The following is a 26,356-nucleotide window of genomic DNA, read 5'->3' on the forward strand; positions in this document are numbered from 1 at the left end:
CGCACGACATAACCCGAGTGGCGCCAAACGTGACCCGACGCAGCCGATGCTTTTCTGACCTGATTTGCAGGCCAGCTTAGCATAGGAGTCAGTCGATATCCGGCTTTCTCACAACTGGCGGTGGCAGTCGAGCCCCAGACCCCCACTAAGTCAAGGAATTCAGATACGGAGCAGGGGGAGCTGTAAACAGACTGGGAGCGGCAGCACAGAGAAGCAGGAAGGGGAATGAGACACGGAACAGTCGCAAGAGGTAGCCTGAACTTTTAAAATTTATATTAAATACAAATACTAATTACCAAATTAATTTAATGTTCAGAGTTTCCCAGTCTGAAATAATATCTTCTGAAATCCGAAAATTTCTGAAAACCGAAACACAGCTGGTCCCAAGGTTTTCGGATAAGGGATAGTCAACCTGTACTTCCAAATCAAGCGTATCGTAGGTTAAATGAGAATAGTTTAAACAATATGACTTGGCCTCCATTTCAGAAGAACGCCAGTGTGACATTTCCATTTCCCATACCAGCCACCCTTGTGGTCTGTCCCAAATTGGGACAGTGTTTGACAGGAGACTCTTGCAGCAACAGAGAGGAGACTTTGCTCCAATCGTTTTGGGCTAAATTGAATCTGATTTTGGGGGGGGAGGGGGAGTTGCACAGATGAGTATTATGGCAGAGACTGATGACAACCCATTCTGTGTAATCAATGACCACAGTGAAGGATTGTGTGATTATTGCTGTGATTTGGACATTACTGCTGCAGCTTACTGGTCATTAATAAACAGTTGCTTCTCAGAGAGGAATGCAGTCAATATGTAAGGGGTAATTTTGCGAGATTCCATTCCCAACATGGAACTCGCTGGACAAGAGCACAGGTCACATGATTGGTGCTGGCCTGTTGTGGTATCGCTGAGCCACACTTTCAACTAGTGAGGCTCCATGCTGGGAGGGGAGCTTCACAGAGGACCTCGTGGATTCGGTCCATATCTCGATATTATTCAAAATCTTGCATCTGGCATGCAACTACTGCCAAACTTTTTATGCCAACATTTATAATGGAAACTTCTTATGCTAACCTTTTATAATGGGATTTTGCATGTAAATGTATGGGAAAACCACATGTAATCATTTTTACCATCATAGTTTGTTGGCAAACCAATTGAATCACTCAAAATGCTTTTTGCAAGAAATTTCATCTACCGTTTGTTCTCTCATGTGAAATTTCTAATGTGCAAAATAAGGTTTTAAACAACACAAAATCAGTAAATTATATTTCCAAATAACATAATTAAGTTTATCCATTGCTTTTTTTGGGAGGCGTCTTTTAATGCCTTCATTCAAGTCTCTTTACTTGCTGGCCTCAGCCTCTTGTGAAGGCCTGGGCTTGGATTTTGTATGATGGCAAAATACTGCAGATGCTGGAAATCCAAAATAACAACAGAAAATGCTGGAAAAACTCAGCAGGCCAGGCAACATCCGTGGAGAGAAATTAGAGTCGACGTTTCGGGTCAAAACCCTCGACTGTACCCGAACCATCTCTTTAAAGGCAGCCCATTGTTCAATTACAGATTTGCCTGCCAACCATTGATTCCAATTTGCCAGATCCATTCTCAACCCACTGAAATTGGCCTTCCTCCAATTAAGTATTTTTACTCTAGATTGCTCCGTGTCCTTTTCCAACTAATCTAAACCTTATGATACTATGATCACTGTGCCCTAAATGTTCCCCTACTGATACTTGCTCCACTTGACCAACCTAATTCCCCAGAACCTAATCCAGCAATGCCTCCTTCCTTGTTGGGCTGGAAACGTAGTGATCAAGAAAGTTCTCCTGAACACACTTCAGAAATTCTTCCCCCTCTCTGTCCTTTACACTATTACTATCCCAGTCTATATTAGGATAGTTGAAGTTCCCCATTGTCACTGCTCTATAGTTCTTGCACATCTCTTTAATTTCCCTGCAAATGTGCTCCTCTATATCCCTCCCACTAGTTGGAGGCCTATAGAATACACCTAGTAGTGTAATGACACCTCTCTCTTGTTTCTTAATTCAAACCAAATAGATTCTGCCCTTGACCCCTCCGGGACATCCTCTCTCTCCAGCACTGCAATATTCTCCTTAATCAATACTGCCACCCCACCTCCTTTTTTTCCTTCCCTATCTTTTCTGAACACCTTATATCCAGGAATATTTAAAACCCAATCCTGCCCTTTTTTGAGCCAGGTCTCCATTATCGCCACAACATCATATTCTCGTGGCTATTTGCGCCAGCCACCCACCAACCTTATTTACCACGCTTTGTGCGCTTACACACATTCTCTTATATTGAGAAACCAAAGTGAAGAGCTGTATCCATTGTGCAGTACATTACCAAGGCTGAAGAGGATAGGAACGTTCAAGGATTGACTCAGAGTCTGGGGTTTTTAAAGTCTGTTTGTAGGAGGAAGATGATGATACCAAGGGAAGTAAGAAGCTCCACAGTTTTGAAATCCTGTGAGGGAAAAAATTAGTTTGAGTTTGATCCAGTGCAATGAGTCTTCACTTCAATTCAGGGATGAGGAGGTGAGTAAAAAATTGCCTGTTTGGAACTTCAGAGGGATAAGAGCAAAAGGCTCATAGTAGAAAATACATCAATAGTATTAATAAACTGTAGAGAGATGAGAAAGGTCAGAGGGTAGAGATGTGAAAGGTCAGAGGGTAGAGGGTGACGGAAGGATCACCTAGCAGATGATCAGCTTTTTACTGTGTGCTGTCTAGGAGTGTATTGTGTGCAAGTAAATCCAACCTTTGGGAACATCTTAAACTTGCTGATGCAAACAGTATCTTAACTGTCTTGTACAGTAGAAACATATCTGACCATTTCGCTCCCACCCATGTATCGGGGAGGAATTTTCAAAGACTTGGAAACAAACTTCAACAAAGAGACAGAAGAAATTGATTGAAAGCAGCGTTGAACATTGAGGCAGCGACTAGACACGGCCATTGTTTGTGGTGGAGTGTCACACCAATAATCTTTGATATTTGAGCATGGTGGATGGGCATTTTAGCCTTGAAAGAAGGCAAGTAAGAGGATACCCTGTAGTAGTATGAAACTATTAAGAGGGATAGAAAAGAGAAATTGGGGCATTTCTTTTTATGCGTTCATGGGTGTCGCTGGCAAGGCCGGCATTTATTGCCCACCCCTAATTGCCCTTGAGGTGGTGGTGAGCCGCCGCCTTGAACCGCAGAGGGCAGTTAAGAGTCAAGCATATTGCTGTGGGTCTGGAGTCACATATAGGCTAAACCGGGTAAGGACGGCAGATTTCCTTCCCAAAAGGACATGAGCGAACCAGATGGGTTTTTATGACAATCCGATAGTTTCATGGTCACCATTACTGATGCTGTTTTTTATTCCAGCTTTCTTTAATTAACTGAATTTAAATTCCCCAGCTGCCGTGGTGGGATTTGAACTCATGTCTTTGGATCATTAGTCCAGGCCTCTGGATTACTAGTCCAGTAACATAACCACTAACCATTACTTCCAAGTAAACCACAACAGTAGGTCGAAGGGGTGAGATTCAAACTGATAAAAATCAAATTTAGGTTTCACGTTGGGAAGAGTACCTTCAGAAAAAGGGCAATCAACACTTTGAAACAGACCTCCAGGTAGGGTCATGAAGGCGAAAACCTCCGAGGTATTCAAGAGGCAATTGGACAACGTTATGCGGCCATTGCAGGTTTTTCTTCGAAGACGGTGAGCAAAGGTAGGTTAAATGCCTTCCCTCCCTGTGATATGGGAACATTCTACCAAATTGAGTTCTTGAGTCAGACAGAAACATAATTCAGCTTTTACTTTGTTCGACACCGAAGCTTGTGGGTTCAAGCCCTACTGCAGGCTTTGAGTCCAAAATTCAGTACATTACTGATGGAGCATCGCATTGTTGGAGTGCCATCTTTCAGGTGCCTGTTCCAGTGATTTATGTTAATGTTAAAGATCCCATGGTACTATCTGAAGAAGAGCAAGAAGTTCCCCTGGTGTCATGACCTCTATTCCTCCATTCACCAATAATAACAGATAAATTGGTCACTATTCTCATTGCATGTTGTGATGCACAAAATGGCTGGAATTATAACTCATTGTAATAATAACTCACTGGAATGAAGCAGTTGACTGTGCCTATAATATGTCAAACTGAAAGCAGTGAGACAGCAAGGAATTATTTTGTAAATAGCTCCCATTTTGTAAATGACTCCCAAAACAAGCACTCTACTCGGAGCACCGACACGGCAAGAGAGCTCCAGGTGGGCAGAGGAAACGCTTCAAGGACACCCTCAAAGCCTCCTTGGAAAAGTGCAACGTCTCCACCGATACCTGGGAATCCCTGGCCCAAGACTGCACAAAGTGGAGGTGAAGCATCCGGGAAGGCACCAAACACCTCGAGTCTCTTTGCCGGGAGCAAGCGAAAGCCAAGCGCAAGGAACGCACGTCAACCCAAGCACCCCACCCACCCGCCCCTTCAACCACCGTCTGCCCTACCTGTGACAGAGACTGTAGGTCCCGCATTGGACTCATCAGTCACCTGAGAACTCATTTTTAATGTGAAAGCAAGTCATCCTTGGTTCCGAGGGACTGCCTAAGAAGAAGATTTTGTAAATATTGGCCTCCTTGTATTAACCATATAGCCGTGGACTTCTGTTTGATGATCTAAAGAACCAAGGGGAGGTAATTAGAGATTAGCACTCCCTGCTAGGCAAAGGGATATGAACTAAGTATGGTGAACTTTTGAAGGGCATTGGTTAATTTAGACAGATTTGAAATGCAGAAAATTGATGTAGGCAGGTGATATGCTACAGTGTAGTAGCTGACAGCTTAACATAGATTCCTAGAACATCACTATTTAGCATACAGGCTAAGCTGTTGCTCGTGTCTATATATCTGAAATGCGGCAGCCAGTTTGCACACAGCAAGTTCCCACAATCAGCAGTGTGATAATGACTCAATAATCAGTTTTAGTAGTGTTAGTTACGGGATAAATATTTGCCAGGTCACCAGGGTGAACTACCCTGCTCTTCATCAAAATAGTACCATGGGATCTTTTACGTCCACCTAAGAGGGCAGACGGGGCTTCGGTTTAACATCTTGTCCAAAAGACGGCACCTCCGACAGTGCAACACGGTCCAGAAGGTAACACTGCTTCTCTGTCTTTCAATCAACATAACAAAAACAGATTATCTGGTCATTATCTCATTGCTGTTTATGGGAGCTTGCTGTGCACAAATTGGCTGCCGCGTTTCCTACGTTACAACAGTGACTACACTTCAAAAGTACTTCCTTGGCTGTAAAGTGCTTTGGGACGTCCGGTGGTCGTGAAGGGCGCTATATAAATGCAAGTCTTTTCTTTCTCTGCTGAAAGCCTCACTATCTAGCTAACTGCAACTACCAAAATAATTTGAGACTTTTTGGCATTTTGGTGGATTTTGAAGGCAGAGAGCCAGCTGATTTTATTTACTAACTTTTGATTGAGTCACTGGAGCTGGCCATGGTGCTGATTAAGTGATCAAGCAGGATGAGCACATTCATGTTCAGAAACGCTGAGTCTTTGCACTCTAAGTGCTCAGATCGTGAATAGCCAGTCAAAGCACAGAAGTGTCAGGTCAGCCTGGACAACTGGCGAACTGAAGCTTTTTTTTTTGCGGCCCCCTTTTGTCTTGCCTACTAAGAAAGAGAAAATGATTTGATGGTTGTTAACACTTTACAAGCAATCCATAATATTCTCAGCTTGGTGCTCAGTTCGAAACAAAAAAACACCTCCACTGCCTGTAGCTCCTCAGCACCATGATCAGGAAAAGAGAGAACTTGCATTTATACAGCGCCTTTCATGATCTCAGGATGTTCCAAAGCTCTTTAGAACCATTTAAGTACTTTTGGAGTGTAGTCACTGTTGTAATGTAGGAAACGATGCTGCCAATTTGCGCACAGCAAGCTCCCATAAACAACAATGTGATAATGACCAGATAATCTGTTTTAGTGATGTCAGTTGAGGGATAAATATTGGCCAGGACTCCCCTGCTCTTCAAAATAGTGCCATGGGTTATTTTACATCCACCCGAGAGGGCAGACTGAGACTCGGTTTAGCATCTCATCTGAAAGACCGCACTTCCGACAGTGCAGCACTCCCTCAGCACTGTACTCGACTGTCAGCCTAGATTTTGTGCTCGGGTCTCTGAAGTGGGACTTGAACCCATGACCTTCTGACTCGGAGGCGAGGGTGCTACCAACTGTGCCACAGCTGACACGAATCAAAACGGCTCTGAAACAAATCGAGGCCAGGCCCACTGAGCCGATTCCTGTCAGAGCCCACTTGTTAGCTGCCTGGGTCAGGGATATTTTCGCCTGTTCATTGCAGGTTAAAAATAAGCACGGGTCAGAGATGGGACTGATTCTGTGACCCGTGTTCCCATCTGGGGAGGCTCCATACTGGGAGAGGAGCTTTTCAAAGTTACCCCTGTATTGCCTACTCTTTTGATGCCAGACACTGCATTGTTAATTTTTTGTATCCAGCATTTAATCAGCGCCAGGTTCGCTGGCAGTTGGGGGCAGTAACTGCTTTTTTTTTTTTTTACTTGAGATGATATCCAATGTAGAATAAGGTTTGAAAAACTACTGATACACAAGCATGTCTGGGGGAATAGAAACATAAAATATTGGAAACACTCAGCAGGTGAGGCAGCATCTGTAAGAGAGAAACAGAATTGACATTTCAGGTCGGTGACCTTTCATCGATGACATTCTGATGAAAGGTCATCGACCTGAAACGTTAACTCTGTGTGTCTCTCTCTCCATCGATGGTGCCTGATCTGCTTGATCTGCTGAGTATTTCCAGCATTTTCTGTTTCTATTTCAGATTTCCAGCATCCGCAGTATTTTGCTTTTATTTTAATATCGGGGGAAAGTTTACTTTGCTGTTACCATATTTGATATGGTCAGGGGGCTGCTGGAGGTTGAGACCATGGTGCTCCAGGTCGCTGGCACCAGTTCTTCTCCTTTTTCAAAGCTCCTGCAAATATTAACCAGAACTTTCCCTACTTCTTTCCTGGAGGACAGCTGGGGTGTGTCACATCTGGCTTAAGAACATAAGATGCAGGAGCAGGAGTTGGCCATTCGGCCCTTCGAGTCTGCTCCGCCATTCAATAAGATCATGGCTGATCTGATCTTGGCTTCAACTCTACTTTCCCACCTGCTCCTCATATCCCTTGACTCCCCTGTAGTTCAAAAATCTCTCTATCCCAGCCTTGAATATATTAAATGACTCAGCTGCCACAGCTCTCTGGGGTAGAGAATTTCAAAGATTCACGACCCTCTGAGAGAAGAAATTCCTCGTCATCTCCGTCTTAAATGGACGACCCCTTATTCTGAACCGATGCCCCCTAGTTCTAGGTGTGGAGATGCCGGAGTTGGACTGGGGTGGACAAATGTAAGAAATCACACGACACCAGGTTATAGTCCAACAGCTTTATTTGAAATCACAAGCTTTTGGAGCGCTGCTCCTTCTTCAGGTGAAGTGGGGAAATGCATAAAGACACAGCTTATATAGTCAGAGAATCATGTCAGATGTTTACAGGTAACCTTTCCAACTGCCATTTATCGCACCTCGGCAGAGAGATAATCACAGCAGTCAAAGGTGTGAATGGTGTCCAAACAGGTCAGTCAGGGAAACATTACATCAAAGAACAATGAGGTGGGGTCACAAGGGGTAAAATATTGCAGATGCTGGGGTCTGTATGAAAAACAAAAAAACAGACAAAAAACATTTTTTTTTTGGCTGGAAATCACAGCAGGTCCAGCCGCATCTGTTTAGAGAGAACAAGCCAATGTCGACTCGAGTCTGGATGACCCTGCATCAGGTGGGGTTACATGTAGCGTGACATGAACCCAAGATCTCGGTTAAGGCCGTCCTCATGGGTGCGGAACTTGGCTATCAGTTTCTGCTCGACGATTTTGCGTTGTCGTGTGTCTCGAAGGCCACCTTGGAGAATGCTTACCCGAAGATCGGAGGCTGAATGTCCTTGACTGCTGAAGTGTTCCCCAACTGGGAGGGAACACTCCTGCCTGGTGATTGTTGCGCGGTGTCCATTCATCCGTTGTCGCAGTGTCTGCATGGTCTCGCCGATGTACCATGCTCCGGGGCATCCTTTCCTGCAACGTATGAGGTAGACAACGTTGGCCGAGTCACATGAGTATGTACCATGTACCTGGTGGGTGGTGTCCTCACGTGTGATGATGGTATCTGTGTTGATGATCTGGCATGTCTTGCAGAGGTTGCTGTGGCAGGGTTGTGTGGTGTCGTGGTCGCCTCCCTCTACTGCCTCCCAAAGATACACAAAGCCAACACACCTGGACGTCCTATCGCATCAGGTAACGGAACCCTGTGTGAGAACCTCTCTGGATATGTCGAGGGCATCCTGAAACCCATCGTACAGGGAACCCCCAGCTTCTGTCGCGACACTACAGACTTCTTACAGAAGCTCAGCACCCACGGACCAGTTGAACCAGGAACACTCCTCGCCACGATGGACGTCTCGGCACTCTACACCAGTATCCCCCACGATGACGGCATCGCTGCGACAGCCTCAGTACTCAACACCAACAACAGCCAATCTCCAGATGCCATCCTACAACTCATCCGCTTCATCCTTGACCACAATGTCTTCACCTTCGACAACCAGTTCTTTACCCAAACACACGGAACAGCCATGGGGACCAAATTCGCACCCCAATACGCAAACATCTTCATGCACAAGTTCGAGCAAGACTTCTTCGCTGCACAGGATCTCCAACCAACGCTATACACCAGATACATCGACGACATTTTCTTCCTATGGACCCACGGCGAAGAATCACTGAAAAGACTACACGATAACATCAACAAGTTCCATCCCACCATCAAACTCACCATGGACTACTCCTCAGAACCAGTTTCATTCCTGTACACACGAATCTCCATCAAAGACGGACACCTCAGCACTTCACTCTACCGCAAGCCCACGGACAACCTCACGATGCTTCACTTCTCCAGCTTCCACCCCAACCACGTTAAAGAAGCCATCCCCTATGGACAAGCCCTGCGAATACACAGGATCTGCTCAGACGAGGAGGAACGCGATGGACACCTACAGACACTGAAAGACGCCCTTGTAAGAACGGGATATGACGCTCGACTCGTCGATCGACAGTTCCGACGGGCCACAGCGAAAAATCGCATAGACCTCCTCAGAAGACAAACACGGGACACAACCAACAGAGTACCCTTCGTCATCCAGTACTTCCCCGGAGCGGAGAAACTACGCCATGTTCTTCGCAGCCTTCAACATGTCATCGATGACGACGAACACCTCGCTAAGGCCATCCCCACGCCTCCACTACTCGCTTTCAAACAGCCGCCTAACCTCAAACAGACCATCGTTCGCAGCAAATTACCCAGCTTCCAGGAGAACAGCGACCACGACACCACACAACCCTGCCACAGCAACCTCTGCAAGACATGCCAGATCATCAACACAGATACCATCATCACACGTGAGGACACCACCCACCAGGTACATGGTACATACTCATGTGACTCGGCCAACGTTGTCTACCTCATACTTTGCAGGAAAGGATGCCCCGGAGCATGGTACATCGGCGAGACCATGCAGACACTGCGACAACGGATGAACGGACACCGCGCAACAATCACCAGGCAGGAGTGTTCCCTCCCAGTCGGGGAACACTTCAGCAGTCAAGGACATTCAGCCTCCGATCTTCGGGTAAGCATTCTCCAAGGTGGCCTTCGAGACACACGACAACGCAAAATCGTCGAGCAGAAACTGATAGCCAAGTTCCGCACCCATGAGGACGGCCTTAACCGAGATCTTGGGTTCATGTCACGCTACATGTAACCCCACCTGATGCAGGGTCATCCAGACTCGAGTCGACATTGGCTTGTTCTCTCTAAACAGATGTGGCTGGACCTGCTGTGATTTCCAGCCAAAAAAAAAATGTTTTTTGTCTTTTTTTGTTTTTCATACAGACCCCAGCATCTGCAATATTTTACCCCTTGTGACCCCACCTCATTGTTCTTTGATGTAATGTTTCCCTGACTGACCTGTTTGGACACCATTCACACCTTTGACTGCTGTGATTATCTCTCTGCCGAGGTGCGATAAATGACAGTTGGAAAGGTTACCTGTAAACATCTGACATGATTCTCTGACTATATAAGCTGTGTCTTTATGCATTTCTCCACTTCACCTGAAGAAGGAGCAGCGCTCCGAAAGCTTGATTTCAAATAAAGCTGTTGGACTATAACCTGGTGTTGTGTGATTTCTTACCCTAGTTCTAGATTCCCCCATGAGGGAAACATCCTCTCAGCGTCTACCCTGTCAAGCCCCCCTCAGAATCTCATGTTTCAATAAGATCACCTCTCATTCATCTAAACTCCAATGAGTATAGGCCCAACCTGCACAACCTTTCCTCGCCCTTCATAGAAACATAGAAGATAGGAGCAGGAGTAAGCCATTCGGCCTCTCGAGCCTGCTCCGCCATTCAACGAGATCATGGCTGATCACCCAAATTCAGTACCCTGTCCCTGCCTTCTCCCCATATCCCTTGATCCCTTTAGCCTTAAGAAATATATCCAACTCTTTCTTGAATATACTTAATGAACTGGCCTCCACCGCCCTCTGTGGCAGAGAATTCCACAGGTTCACCACACTCTGGGTGAAGAAATTCCTCCTCATTTCAGTCCTAAATGGCTTACCCCTTATCCTTAGACTATGACCCCTGGTTCTGGACTCCCCGGCCATCAGAAACATCCTTCCTGCATCTAGTCTGTCCAGGCCTGACAGAATTTTATAGGTTTCGATGAGATCCCCTCTCAATCTTCTAAACTCCAGTGAGTATAAGCCCAATCGACACAATCTCTCCTCATACGTCATTCCTGCCATCCCAGGTATCAGCCTGGTGAATCTTCGCTGCACTCCTTCCATGGCAAGAACGTCCTTCCTCAGATAAGGCGACCAAAACTGCACACAATACTCAAGGTGTGGTCTCACCAAGGCCCTGTACAACTGCAGCAAGACATCCTTGTTCTTGTACTCGAACCCTCTTGCTACGAAGGCCAACATACCATTTGCCTTCTTAACCGCCTGCTGCACCTGCATGCTTACCTTCAGTGACTGATGTACAAGAACACCCAGGTCTCTCTGCACTTCCCCTTCTCCCTATCTATTGCCATTCAGATAATAATCTGCCTTCCTGTTTTTGCCACCAAAGTGGATAACCTCACATTTATCCATATTATAGTGCATTTGCCATGTTTCTGCCCAATCACCCAACCTGTCCAAATCGTGCTGGAGTTTCACGACATCCTCCTCACAGCATATCCTCCCACCCAGCTTTGTGTCATCTGCAAATTTGGAGATATTACATCCAATTCCCTCGTCCAGATCATTAATATATATTGTGAACAGCTGGGGTCCTAGGACCGATCCTTGCGGTACCCCACTAGTCACTGCCTGCCACTTGGAAAACGACCTATTTATTCCAACTCTTTGCTTTCTGTCCGCCAACCAATTCTCTATCCAAGTCAATACCTTGCCCCCAATCCGATGTGCCTTAATTTTGCATGCTAATCTCTTATGCGGGACCTTATCGAAAGCCTTCTGAAAGTCCAAATACACCACATCCACTGGTTCTCCCTTATCTATTTTAGCAGTTACATCCTCAAAAAATTCCAGTAGATTAGTCAAGCATGATTTACCTTTTGTAAATCCATGTTGACTTTGTCCGATCCAGTCATTGCTTTCCAAGTGCTCTGCTATTACATCTTTTATAATGGACTCTAGCATTTTCCCCACTACCGATGTCAAGCTTACCGGTCTATAATTCCCCGCCTTTTCTCTACCACCTTTTTTGAATAGTGGGGTAACATTAGCTACCCGCCAATCCATGGGTACCGTTCCAGAGTCTATTGAGTTCTGGAAGATGACCCGCAATGCATCTACTATTTCTAGGGCCACTTCCTTAAGTACCCTGGGATGTAGATTATCAGGCCCTGGGGATTTATCGGCCTTCAGTCCCATCAATTTTCCTAACACCATTTCCCTACAAATACTGATTTCTTTCAGTTCCACCCTTTCATCAGACCCTATGTTCCCCGGCATCTCTGGGAGGTTATTTGTGTCCTCCTTTGTGAAGACAGAACCAAAATATGTATTTAGTTGGCCTGCCATTTCTTTGTTCCCCATTATAAATTCCCCCGATTCTGACTGCAAGGGACCTACGCTTGACTTCACCAATCTTTTTCTCTTCACATATCATAAAAGCTTTTACAGTCAATTTTTATGTTCCCTGAAAGCTTACTCTCTCATTCTATTTTTCCTTTCTTAATTAATCCCTTTGTCCTCCTTTGTTGAATCCTAAACTGCTCCCAATCCTCAGGATTATTGCTTTTTCTGGCCAATTTATATGCCCTCTCCTTGGATCTTATGCTATCCCTAATTTCCCTTGTTAGCCACGGTTGGGTCACCTTTTTTGTTTTATTTTTATGCCAAACTGGGATGAACAAATTCTGTAGTTCATCCATTCGGTCTTTGAATGTTTGCCATTGCCTATCCACCGTCAACCCTTTGAGTGCCATTCCCCAATCAATCCTACCCAACTCGCTCCTCAGACCATCGTAGTTTCCTTTATTTAAATTGAGGACCCTCGACTCCGAGTCAACTACTTCATTCTCCATCTTAATGAAGAATTCGATCATATTCTGATCGCTCCGACCTAAGGGGCCTCGTACAACAAGATTGCTAATGAATCCTTTCTCGTTACATAATACCCAGTCTAAGATGGCCTGATCTCTGGTTGGTTCCTCGACATATTGGTCCAGGAAACCATCCCGTAAACACTCCAGGAATTCCTCCTCCACAGTATTGTTACTAATTTGGTTGGCCCAATCTATATGTAGATTAAAGTCACCCATGATGACTGCTGTGCCCTTATTGCACGGTTCTTTAATTTCACTTTTAATGCCATCCCCAACCTCTGCCTTACTGTTTGGAGGTCTATAAACCACTCCCACTAACGTTTTTTTCCCCTTAGTATTTCTCAATTCTACCCATACAGATTCCACCTCATCAGAGCTAATATCCTTCATTACAATTGTATTAATCCCTTCTTTAACCAGTAATGCTACCCCACCTCCCTTTCCTTTTTGCCTATCTTTCCTGAATATCGAATACCCCTAGATGTTGAGTTCCCAGTCCTGGCCTTCCTTGAGCCACGTTTCCATAATCCCAACCAAATCGTATTTGTTTACTTCTATTTGCGCAGCCAATTTATCCACCTTATTACAAATGCTCCTCGCATTAAGACACAAAGTCTTCAGGCTTGTTTTTTTAATGCTCTTAGACCTATTATTATGTACTGTGGCCATGTTTGATTTAAACCGTTGATTTCTCTGACTGCCACTTTTGTTTTTCTCCTTCCTATCTTTTGCTTTTATCCTTGTTTCCCTTTGTCTCCGTGCTCAGGAATCAACCTAGTGAACCTTCTCTGAACTGCCTCCAATGCAAGTATATCCCTCCTTAAATAAGGAGACCAAAACTGTATGCAGTCCTCTAGGTATGGTCTCACCAATGCCCTGTACAGTTGTAGCAAGACTTCCCTACTTTTATACTCCATCTGCCTTGCAATAAAGGCCAACATTCCATTTGCCTTCCTAATTACTTGCTGTACCTGCATGCTAACTTTTTGTGTTTGTTACCCAGATCCCTCTGTACTCCAGCATTCTGTAGTCTCTCTCCATTTAAATAATATTTTGCTTTTCTATTCTTCCTGCCAAAGTGGATGACCTCACATTTTCCCACATTATACTCCATCTGCCAATTTTTTGCCCACTCACAGCCTATCTATATCCCTTTGCAGACTCTTTGTGTCCTCACAACTTGCTTTCCCACCTATTTTTGTATCGTCAGCAAATTTTGGCTACAGTACACTCAGTCCGTTCATTCAAGTCCCAAAAATAATTTAAATAGTTGAGGCCCCAGCACTGATCCCTTTGACACCCCACTAGTTACAGTTTGCCAACCTGAAAATGACCCATTTATCCCAACTCTCTGTTTTCTGTTATTTCGCCAATCCTCTATCCATGCTAATATATCACCCCCAACACCATGAGCTCCTATCTTGTGCAGTAACCTTTTATGTGGCACCTTATCGAATGCCTTTTGGAAATCCAAATACATGACATCTACTGCTTCCCCTTTATCCACCCTGCCCCTTACATCCTCAAAGAACTCTAATAAATTTGTCAAACACGATTTCCCTTTCATACAATCAAGCAGAGGCAACATGGTTTTATTATGATTTTCTAAATATCCTGCTACTACTTCCTTAATAATGGATTCCAGCATTTTCCCAATGACAGATGTTAGGCTACCTGGCCTATAGTTTCCTGCTTTCTGTCTATCTCCTTTCTTGAATAGGTGCGTTACATTTGCGGTTTTCCAATCCGCTGGGACCTTTCCAGAATCTAGGAAATTTTGGAAGATTACAGCCAATGCATCCACTATCTCTGCAGCCACTTTTAAGACCCTATGATGCAGGCCATCAAGTCCAGGGGACTTGTCAGCCTTTAGTCCCATTCGTTTGCCTAGTACTTTGTCTCCTAGCGCTAGCGATTGTTTTAAGTTCCTCCCTCCCTTTTGCCCCTTGATTTTCCACTATTATTGGAATGCTTTTAATGTCTTCTACCGTGAAGACAGATGCAAAATATTTGCTCAAATCTCAGCCATTTCCTTGTTTCCCATTATTAATTCCCCAGTCTCATCCTCTAAGGGGCCAACATTTACTTTAGCTACTCTCTTCATTTTTATATACTTGTAGAAGCTCTTACTGTCTGTTTTTATATTTCTTGCTAGTTTACTCTCAATCAATTTTCTCCCTTTTTTTAGTCATCCTTTGCAAGTTTCTAAAAAAATTCCCAATCTTCTGGCCTACCACTAATCTTCGCAACATTGCATGCCTTTTCTTTCAATTTGATACCCTCCTTAACTTTCTTAGTTAGTCATGGATGGTTCATCCTTCTCGTAGAGTCTTTCTTTCTCACTGGAATATATCTTTCTTGAGACTTATGAAATATATCCTTAAAATTCTGCCAGTGCTTATCTACCATCTTACCTTTTAACCTAATTTCCCAGTCCACTTTAGCCAACTCTGTCTTCACACCCTTGTAATTGCCTTTATTTAAGTTTAAGACACTAGTTTCAGACCCAAGTTTCTCAGATGTTATGATCACTCTTCTCTAGAGGATCCTTTACTATGAGATCATTAATTAATACTGTCTCATTACACATTACCAGATCTAAGGTAGCCTGCTCCCTGGTTGGTTCCATAACATATTGTTCTAAGAAACTGTCCTGAACACACTATGAACTCGTCCTCAAGACTACCTTTGCCAATGTTGTGGAGTATTTTAAACCAACACTCGACACAAGGTTTTAGATCGATAGTCAAGTCGTCTTTATTGCACCGATGGGGAAACAGTCTGCTCTGTCTTAGCCAGACCTTTCCAAATTGTTACAGAAAACACTACATTTTTATACATTACAATAAGCATGGCCACCTCATGTTAAATTCATTCCTGCCACCTGATTAGATCTTAGCCCATATGCACCTTCACGGATTGGTTATGAATCTTAATATAAACACGTATAAGCTGCCTCCTCAATCAATCACTCAAACTGCTGAATGCTAATTAAAAGATACCTTGGAATGTAACCTAGGTAATAAAGTTCTTACGGGCAGTTGAAATGCTGGACATCCAGTCTCCATTTAATTGTTTTATATCTCTCCAAAGGTCAGCTATCTTTGACCGCATCTTTATGGATGTGGTCTTTCATGGTAGTCCCTGTCTTCCTTACACTATTCAGTGAAACTGCCAGTGATGTCAGTTTAACTCTTTCCCCACTGCAATCCCCCCTTTTGGTACTTGGCCCTTTCCCAAATTAAGCCACATGTATAAGCATCGCTGTGCCTCCTGCCCCATGCGGTGATCAGTCGCTGGTTCGGGAGGCCCTGCATACCCATCATGTATAGAGCAAACTTGTATTTTCCAGCTTTTTCTGACTCGCTTTAGCTCTTTGTTTGGTCCGTTTCTTTTTACAAGCGGTGCATGCTGCTATTCCCAACCCTATAGCCATGATTAACTGTACTATCACTAATATGAGAAATGATGCGGATCCATGGGTGCATGTTGACATTCATTCCCCAATCCCACAGCTTCTCATACCACGGGACTTCCTGTAGCTCTACCTCTATGTCCCTTTCTAATTCCCCAAGATTCCTTTGCAACACTATGTATTGTTTCACCATCTTACTTAAATCCTCTTTCATTTCTTGCAGATCCTCTTGCAGGCAGGGTATTGGGGCCCCCACCAGATCTTCATAATTGACCAACTCGTCCTTTAGACTATCTGGCACATTTAGTTTTATCTCCTCCCTTGAATGTACATACACCCATCTGGTGTGTCCAATTGTCACAGGGATCTTTGGTGTAAAGCAGAAGTTAGGCATTGTGATTGCACATACAAGGTTACCATATTGGTACTCAGTCTCTGTGGTGGCTATACAATACTCCCCTCTGCCTCTATATCCCGAACAGGTGTGATGGTGATCAACATGTGATAATTCCAACACACACCCTACTGTCTTATCATAGCCGCACTCATCCTCGGGGCCTTCTCCTACCGGATGTGGACATATCGTTAGTGTGCCTTTCCCGTGGCATCCGTTTAGGGAGACTCCTCTCATAGTACCATTCTTTCTGATGGCATAGGTATCAATTGGATAGTATTGGAGGTATGTCTCACCCCTCACTATGCCTATGTTTGGGTATGGAGTCATGTCTAGTCCCACCACTGGTATCAGGAGTACCATGCCTATCATTGCTGTCGCTTCTGCTTTACATTTTTGTATCACCGGATATACTCTGGTCATCCCTTTGAGGATGCAAGTACTCAGAGGGCCTGGATTATGGCTCAGGCCATAGAGCTGTGTGCTGTTAATCCAGTCTGGTACCTCGCCTCGCTGTATCTGTGCCAGGTTGTGTTTTAACTGTTCGGTGATCCATTGGCCATAGGCATGACACATGCCTCGCCCTATCCCGTCTTTTGCCTGTTCCTCATCTCTATAGTTTAGCTTGTTGATAATGCTAGCATTGTCCTCTATAAACTTGATTCCCTCGAGTAATTTCCTTAGCGTATGTCCTCCCAACTCTGATCCTTGTCGAACCAATCCAGTTTCCTTCTCTAAAATCTGTTGTATTACCCTTTGTAGTCGTTCCACACTACTGTGGACTCATTATATATCTAGGGCATTAATGAATGATGTCCCCGTGTTTATTCCCGTGAGTATATCAGTTCCTGAGCTGATCTTAATCCTTTGGTGGAATGCAGCATATCCCCTAAAACTAGTAGCCCCTGTTGCATCAGCAGCTTGGTTAATTACATTCTTTATCATATATGCATACAACTCTCTAGTTTTAGAAAACCTTTCACAATATCCTGGCCATTGTAACATGGTTAAGTTCATTAGTGCCGGTACAATTTCGTGTCTCACATTACCATACAATTGTTATCCCTTGGTAAATAATACTAGTCCATTCATAGGTTCAGGTTTCATATCTGGACATTGTAGCATCCTCGGTTGGCTTGCCTCTTCTTTCTGTGTATTGGGACATGGTGCTTCTTCATCATGTTCTTGTCGTGTAATGTGAGATGTCCCTTCGCTTATTTCTTGATGCATACGATTCCCAGCAGTCATCCCGCCTTCATGGTGAAGTTTCCCTGTAAATTAAGCAGAAGCCTGGTCGTCACCAGAGGTTAGTTTATCTCTGGTGTTTATTCCATTGTTCCTGTGGGATTTAAGATCAGAGGGGTTATTGCTTTATCGTTTTAATTGGGTCCAATGTTTCCATCTACCCTTTCCCCTCATATCTACACATGCGCACGGATCGCTGGTCATGATAACCTCAAATGGCCCAGTCCATCTAGGTGAGAATCCCGATCTCTCTGGCAATATTTCAACAAATACCTGCTCGCCCACCTTGGGTAGGGGCTCTGAGGCCCCCTGCTTTGTGTATTTTTATCTCTGATGTCTTGTTGTTCTTTAACTTCTTGTTTGAGCTCCTTCAATTGATTATCCAATGTTTGTACGTATTTCCTAATTTTATCTTTTAAGGGTCCTAGTTCCTCGCTACCAGATGCTATTCCTTCCGGCAGACACATTGCTCGTTCAGTCATGAGTTCATATGGTGGCAGTCCGGTCACCCTGTTTGGGGTGGCTCTCAGCCTCATCAGGATACACAGAAGGACATCCACCCATCCCTGTCCGGTTTCAGCTATGGCCATGCTTAAGGCTGTTTTCAGGGTTCTGTTCATTCGCTCTTCCATGCCTGAGCTTTGCAGATGATAGGGGATATGGAACTTCTGTCTTACTCCCAGTAACTTACAAGCTTCTTTCATTACCTTTCCCGTAAAGTGGGTACCTTGATCTGAATCTATTTGCAACAGGACCCCCCATCTCGGTATCACGTCGTATGCAAATATTCAGGCCACAGTCTGAGCACTGCAGTCTCTGGTGGGGAATGCTTCCACCCACCTTGTAAACTGGTCTATGATCACTAGGCAGTATTTCTTCCCTCTGCTGTTATTCTTCCTACTGCTATTGGTGTAGGCATCTGTGTCCACTGCTGCTCTTGCTGCCTGATCAGCTAACATACAGGAAACTTTGTTATATCCGGCACCGACGGGACCGAGCTGTTGCCGATCTATCAAAACTGCCGGACATACCAGTGTTAATGTTGAAGCTTACGGAGGTTTTCATCATCATCACGTATCTGACAACAAACACTGTTGCTTAGCAACAGCTTCAAACAGTTGGCCCGTACCTTGGAAGCGTCTCTGTAGCTTAGCAACAGCTTCAGAGAGACTTTCCAGAGCCTGACTGTTGGAAAAAAAAGCCACGAGAAGAAAAAAAACCTCACGAGAAGAAAAAAAACCTAACAAAGCGGCTCCTGATTTCTGCCGGTAGATCGAGGTTTCCAGACATACAACCTCTGGATAAACCAAAGTTTCCTGTATTTCGTTTTTGTTGCTCGCTCACTATCTTATGGTGTGCCTTTATTTTAATCACTGCTACCTCCTCCTCCGGAGGTTACATATCCTCTCCTATTCCACGCTATCATATAATCATGTACTACCCAAAACGCATATCTACTATCTGTGTATATGTTTACTCGTTTTCCTTTTGCCAATTTCAATGCTTCCGTGAGAGCCACTAGTTCTGCTACTTGAGCTGAGGTTCCTCCTTCAAGCCCTCCCTTTGCGACTGTTTCTCCATTCTTGGATACTGCTGCCCAACCGTGTGTGGCTCCCCATTTATATATCGGTGAGATCCATCTACATAAAACAAGTTTTCGGGATTTTCACGGGGCGATTCTGATATGGTTCCTCTGACCTCTTCTTCGAATACTAACTGACACTCGTGTGCCTCACCCTCCGATAGCATTCCCTCTGCGGGGTTGACTCTATGTTCCCTTACAATCTAGACTGATCTGTCCTTGGGTATCAATACTGCTTCCCAAGCTGTCCTCCTTCTGTCTGATACAGCCTTCACTTTGCCTGTGTTTAGCAGGTCCACCACTGTGTGTTTTGCGTGTGTAATATCAGCTGTCCTGACAGTGATGGGCTCGCATATCCGCACCACCCATGCAGCGCAGTCGAGGGCCGCCACGCACCTCGCCATTCCTTTAGCCATGGGGGTTTGTTGGGTGGAGTAATAGGCAATTGGCCTCATATCTCCCCCATATTCTTGGGTGACAACAGCATTATAGAAGTTCCCGTCTAAAGTATATATGGAATGGTTTGACTATATTTGGCAATCCTAGTGCGGGTGCGGATGTCAGGGCTGCTTTTAATTTTGCATAAGCCTCGTCCTGCTCCGATTCCCATTCTATCTTATCAGTGGCGGGTCTCCCCCCCTTTAACTAATCGTTGAATTGGCTCTGCTTTCCCTGCAAAGTCTGATATAAAATTCCTGCAGTAGTTAAACAGTCCCAACACTTTCCTTACTCCCTGGACGGTTACTGGCCTTGGCATGTCCTTTATGGCTGCCTTTCATTCCTGCGGGAGTGCCTTATACCCCTGGCTCATTTTATGTCCTAGATACTTTACTTTGGACAGTCCAACCTGTGCCTTTTTGGGTTCAATTTAAAGCCAGCTTTCTTAAGTGTCTGGAGGGTGGCTAGTAATGCTCCCATGTGTCCTTTGGCATCCTCTGATGCAATCATTGTCATTGACATATTGGAGTAGGGCGCTCTGGTACTTTGATAGGTCTAACTCATCTAAGGCTTGACTCAGTACATGGTGGAATATATTTGGACTATTGTGGAACCCCTGCGGGACCCTGGTCCATGTATACTGTCTATCCCCGACAGTAAAGGCGAATTTCCCTTTGTGATTCCTCTGCCAATGGTATGGACCAGAACCCGTTCAGTATATCCAAGACTAAATATTTTAAAGTCTGGTTTCAGACCATTAAATATCTTATTCAATGCGGTCTACACAAATTTACACCAATTAGAATTTCACCGTGGCCACAATAAAAGTCCAGTTTTAATAGGTTAATTAACCTCAGTAACTCCAATTCAATCCAGATCAATTTTTTTTTTTAACCTAACCAGTTTCACTTGAAAAAGAAAGAAACCATAGCTTCATTTTCTTCCAGGCACATTGGCGACGGTGACTTCAAGGCTGAAGCTTATCTTTTGTAAAACAGTTAACAAACATAAAACAACACACGCTTGTCCATCATTCAAGACAAGTCTTCAAAGGGTTAAACAGCTTTTAGCTCTCTGTACAAAAGAGTGGGTGGAGTTAAAACAAACACAACACACATTTTCTTTCAAAGACATTTTCTTTTCAAAGACAGAAAACTTCCACACTTTTAACACAGACTTTCACACAAACTGAGATTCCAGCATTCCTTTTAAGATTCCTTTCACTCAGCAAATCCTGGATTTTACTTGTTTTGGACAGAAACTGTTATCATCTGTGTTGATAAAACTTTAATTTGTTCCTTATTCCCTTTCTTAAATTACTGGTACTCGGGTACAATTTTGGCACCTGTTTTTGGTCCAAATTCGAGTACGTCTACTCAACTCATAATATGTGCGAGCCACTAAAATGATGGCTTTTTCTTCCTTTAATTTTGTTTCTTTAGCCCACCATTCTCTTTGTTTGGCCAGTAGGTTGTTCAGTTGCCAATCGTTTTTAACCATTTTATCAATTAATCTTTCATTTTTGTCCGTTAAATAGCGTGTCAGACTCCACCGGTCCCCACTCGAGTTTTTCACTTCCCATGGTTAATTGTTGTCAGCGGTACGTCCCTTACTTTACTCGCACAGAGTGAGATGGTACTTGTAACCGCAGTTGTCAGCGGTACCTCCCTTACTTTACTCGCACAGAGTGAGACGGTGCTTGCAACAATTTTGTTCTGGCGAATTGTTGTCAGAGGTATGGTTAGCACTACTTGCAACTTCAAATTGTCAGAGGTATGCTTTAGACTTTTTCTCCAAAGTTAACGCACTACTTGCAACAATTCTGGCGAATTGTTATTCGAGGTATGCTTGGCACTACTTGCAACTCATACCCCGACTTCCGCGCATTTCATCCTAACCCCAAGACCGCTTGACTTATCGATTCAAACCTTTTAGTTCTTTGATTCCAAAGGGAGCGGCGGACATGAGATGGTGTTGCCTTGCCCTAACTGTACATGGTATTTAAAAGTACTCACGTTTTTGGCTCAGCTTCACTCGCCCATCCCTCCCGTCCGTGTGGATCCTGTTCATGACACCAATTGTTGGGGAGTATTTTAAACCAACACTCAACACAAGGTTTTAGATCGATAGACAAGTCGTCTTTATTGCACCGGTGGGGAAACAGTCTGCTCTGTCTTAGCCAGACCTTTCCAAATTGTTACAGAAAACACTACATTTTTATACATTACAATAAACATGGCCACCTCATGTTAAATTCATTCCTGCCACCTGATTGGATCTTGGCCCACATGCACCTTCACGGATTGGTTATGAATCTTAATATAAACACGTATAAGCTGCCTCCTCAATCAATCACTCAAACTGCTGAACGCTAATTAAAAGATACCTTGGAATGTAACCTAGGTAATGAAGTTCTTATGGGCAGTTGAAATGCTCGACATCCAGTCTCCATTTAATTGTTTTATATCTCTCCAAAGATCAGCTATCTTTGACCGCATCTTTGTGGATGTGGTTTTCATGGTAGTCCCTGTCTTCCTTACACTATTCAGTGAAACTGCCAGCGATGTCAGTTTAACTCTTTCCCCACTGCACCAATTTGATTTGTCCAATCTATATGAAGATTACAATCGCCCACGATTATTGCAGTACCTTTCTTACAAGCTCTCATTATTTCTTGATTTATACTCTGTCCTACAGTGTAGCTACTGTTAGGGGGCCTATAGACTACTCCCACCAGTGACTTCTTTCCCTTATTATTTCTTATCTCCACCCAAACTGATTCTACATCTTGATCTTCCGAGCCAAGATCATTTCTCACCACTGCACTGATCTCATCCTTTATTAACAGAGCTACCCCACCTCCTTTTCCTTTCTACCCATCCTTCTGAAATGTCAAATACCCCTGAATATTCAGTTCCCAGCCTTGGTCACTTTGCAACCACGTCTATGTAATGGCTATCAGATCATACACATTTATTTCTATTTGCGCCGTCAACTCATCTATCTTGTTATGAATGTTGCGTGCATTCAGAAAAAGAGCCTTCAATTTTGTCTTTTTACCATTTTTCCCTACTCTGACCCTATTTGCTGGTGCACTCTTATGCTTGCATGCTTTGTCTCTTCCTGTCACACTCTGGTTATTACTCCTATCACTAGCCTGCACTATTGCCTTGTCCTTTCTCTTTAACTTTCTAATTTTCCCCTCACCTGAACCCTCCCCCTCACTATTTAGTTTAATACCCTATCTACAGTCCTAGTTATTCGATTTGCCAGGACACTGGTCCCCGCACGGTTCAAGTGAAGCCTGTCCCAACGGAACAGCTCCCTCTTTCCCCAGTACTGGTGCCAGTGCCCCATAAATCGAAATGGCTTGGGTCTTCTGTAAATGTTTGGGCCTTGAAATTCCATGGGATTTCTCCTGGTTTCCTGTCATAACTTTGGGAGACCAACGGACCACCCAGGGAAATGGATAGGTGGCTAAAAATGGCCACTTGTACTGTTTCGGTGGGGGGAGAGGGGGTGGCGTGGTTTCACTGGTTTCCTGCCAAAGCTATGGCGGGAAACCGGGAGAACCTCCGCGGAATTTCAATCTTAAATTCTTTGATGGGATGAATTCCAGACCTGTTCATAATTATGCAGGAATCGATCACAGAAGTGGACAGCAGTGAAACAAAGCAATCTGGTTGGATGAATGGTCTTTTCATGTTCCATGCTATCTCTTTTGTCCCGTTCTTCCCCCCCCCCCCCACCCACCCACCCAATTTTTAACATTTCTATTTTCACTTTTCTTCCCTCCCCTCCAGAAAATGTTGCCTCCTGATTGGGGTCAATCACCATGGCACCTGTCATCCTTGGTACGGCTTGGTACTACACTGGAAGGTGCATTTACTCACCAGGCCACCGGGGGAGCTGTTCCATACTTCATTGCATTAGAAGAATGGACTAATTGGGGCAAAAAATTGAATGTTGCAAGGAAACCCAGGCAATGCTCGATTTAATTTGCTGTCCAGACATGCGAGTGCTGATGAGGAACAGTAGTTCAACGGAGTTAATCAGTCAAAGGCAGAAATTCCTTAGATATTTGAACTTAGCGGGCACATGGGATGCGGACTGCAGCTCACGTGGAGGATAAACACCAACATGGAATGGTTGGGCCGAATGGCCAGTTTCCAGGATGTAAGATCTATTTGGAATACAGTCCTGCATGTGCCATTCGAAGGGACTGAGGATGATTTTTGCCTCCAAAGCATGACATTCTAGTGAGGGATATTGAAATGCCACCAGTGGGCTATTTGTGCAGCTGGCATTGTTTGTGATCTTTACAGTGTATTTTTAATACTAGTGCTGTTTCAGGTTATAATTCTGATGCCTGTACTTTATTTTTCAAAGTGTTCCTCAAATCCCTCCGTGGCCTCACTCCTCCCTTTCTCTGTATCCTACTTCAGCTCTACGACCCTCTAAGAATCTGCGCTCCTCCAATTCCGGTCTCTTGCACATCCCCGATTTTCTTCATTCCACCACTGGTGGCCGTGCCTTCAGCTCCCTAAGCCCTAAGCTCTGGAAATCCCTCCCTAAACCTCTCACTCCTCCTTTATGTCGCTACATAAAACCTACCTCTTTGACTAAGTTTTTGGTCACCTGTTCTAATATCTCTTTATGTGGCTCGATGTCAAATTTTGTTTGATAACGCTCCTGTGAAGCACCTTGGGACATTTTATGATGTTAAAGATGCTATAGAAATGCAAGTCATTGTTGCTGTTGTCTGTGGAAAACAATGGCTTATGCCAGGTTTGGATTCCACAGGCGCTGGCAACCCTCTGGCACCTCACCAATTGGCCGTCCTTCACATGTCAGTCTAGACTGTGTGTGTCGGGAGGTTATTAGATCATGTTGGGCATTTAGAGCCAAGCCCAGCTGTGTTGTCCCCAACGTTACCTGCAGTGCCCAGGGGCTGGTCCCTGGGCAGTGATCAGAAGCAAGAACCCTGCCTTCCTTTCCTCCTCTCCAGCCCAGACACCTTGAGGCCCCAAATGTTGCCTTAGCTGAGATCAGCAGAGACTGGGGATTTTCTTGATCTGTGTGGCTCAGTCCCACATCATTCGGCCCATTTACCCACTGATCCAATTTGAATCCGCATTCAGATTTGCCTTATAATTTGTAATATAACTCTGACTACTTTGATTGCCAAAAAAAATGTAGGTACGTCATTTTCTATATTTAAGAGGGCTTATTCTGCGACTGGGTAATAATAAAGGATTGACAGGAATACAGGAGGATGTTGCGTCAGCATCAGAAAACCATTTTATAATTGGGCACACTGTCAATATACGACACAGGCTAGGTGTTTAAAAGACTTGAATGCTAACCAGCTTAAGATGACAAAACAAGGTGACTAATAGAAAATTGGCACTCTCTAAGGGACATTAAGTGAGCTCCAGTAAAGTGGAATAAGGTTTTGCTGTAGTGTGATAGGTATATTGAATACATGCCTATTTGCACCACAGAAATCTAGTCTGAGGGAGCGCTGCACTGTCTGAGGTGCCGTCTTTCGGATAAGACGCTAAATCGAGGACTCGTCTGCTCTCGCAGGTGGACGTAAAAGATCCCATGGCACTTTTTCAAAGAAGAGCAGCGGAGTTATCCCCGGTGTACTGGCCAATATTTATCCCTCAATCAACATCAATAACAGATTATCTGGTCATTATCACATTGCTGTTTGTGGGAGCTTGCTGTGTGCAAATTGGCTGTCGCGTTTCCTACATTACAACAGTGACTACACTTCAAAAAGTACTTCATTGGCTGTAAAGTGCTTTGGGATGTCCTGAGGTCATGAAAGGCGCTATATAAATGCAAGTCATCTAGAAATATCCATTACAAGCCCACTGACTCTCACAGCTACCTGGACTACACTTCCTCCCACCCCTCTTCCTGTAAGGACTCTATCCATTCTCCCAGTTTCTCCGCCTCTGCCGCATCTGTTCTCACGATGACACCTTCCATACCAGTGCTTCCGACATGTCTTCCTTTTTCCTCAACCGAGGATTCCCCTCTACTGTGGTTGACACGGCCCTTGACCATGTCCATTCCATTTCCCGCACTTCTGCTCTCACCATTCCCCGCCCTCCCAGAACCACGATAGAGTTCCCCTTGTCCTCACCTTTCACCACACCAGCCTCCACATTCAATGGATCATCCTCTGCCATTTTCGCCACCTCTAATGTGATCCCACCACCAAACACATCTTCCCTCCCCTTTCAGCATTCTGAAGGGACCACTCCCTCCACGACACCCTGGTCCACTCCTCAATCACCCCTAACAGCCCTTTTACCTCCTCCCTTCCCACTGTCCAGGGCCCCAAACACCTCTTCCAGGTGAAACAGCGATTTACTTGTACTTGCAATTTAGTATACTGTATTTGCTGCTCACGATGTGGTCTCCTCTACATTGGGGAGACCAAACGCAGATTGGGCGACCGCTTTGCGGAACACCTCCGTTCAGTCCGTAAG

The 26,356-nt window shown here is 44.5% G+C and overlaps 2 protein-coding genes across 2 annotated transcripts in view; one reads left to right on the forward strand and one right to left on the reverse strand.

The window, feature by feature from the left end:
* Positions 1-26,356, forward strand: part of pappa2 (pappalysin 2) — a 514,150-nt gene that overhangs the window by 78,773 nt on the left and 409,021 nt on the right. The gene's annotated exons all lie outside the window — the stretch shown is intronic.
* On the reverse strand, positions 15,516-22,332 carry LOC147121763 (uncharacterized). The gene is made up of 2 exons (XM_085982254.1): positions 21,866-22,332; positions 15,516-17,875 (listed from the first exon to the last, which is right to left on the reverse strand). The coding sequence occupies exon 2, from the start codon at positions 17,159-17,161 to the stop codon at positions 16,172-16,174; it is 990 nt and encodes a 329-aa protein (XP_085838380.1). The 5' UTR covers positions 17,162-17,875; positions 21,866-22,332; the 3' UTR covers positions 15,516-16,171.

The sequence above is a fragment of the Somniosus microcephalus genome, chromosome 3, assembly GCF_052327205.1.
Source record: "Somniosus microcephalus isolate GS21.2 chromosome 3, FLI_Smic_1.0, whole genome shotgun sequence".
Lineage (NCBI taxonomy): Eukaryota > Metazoa > Chordata > Chondrichthyes > Squaliformes > Somniosidae > Somniosus > Somniosus microcephalus.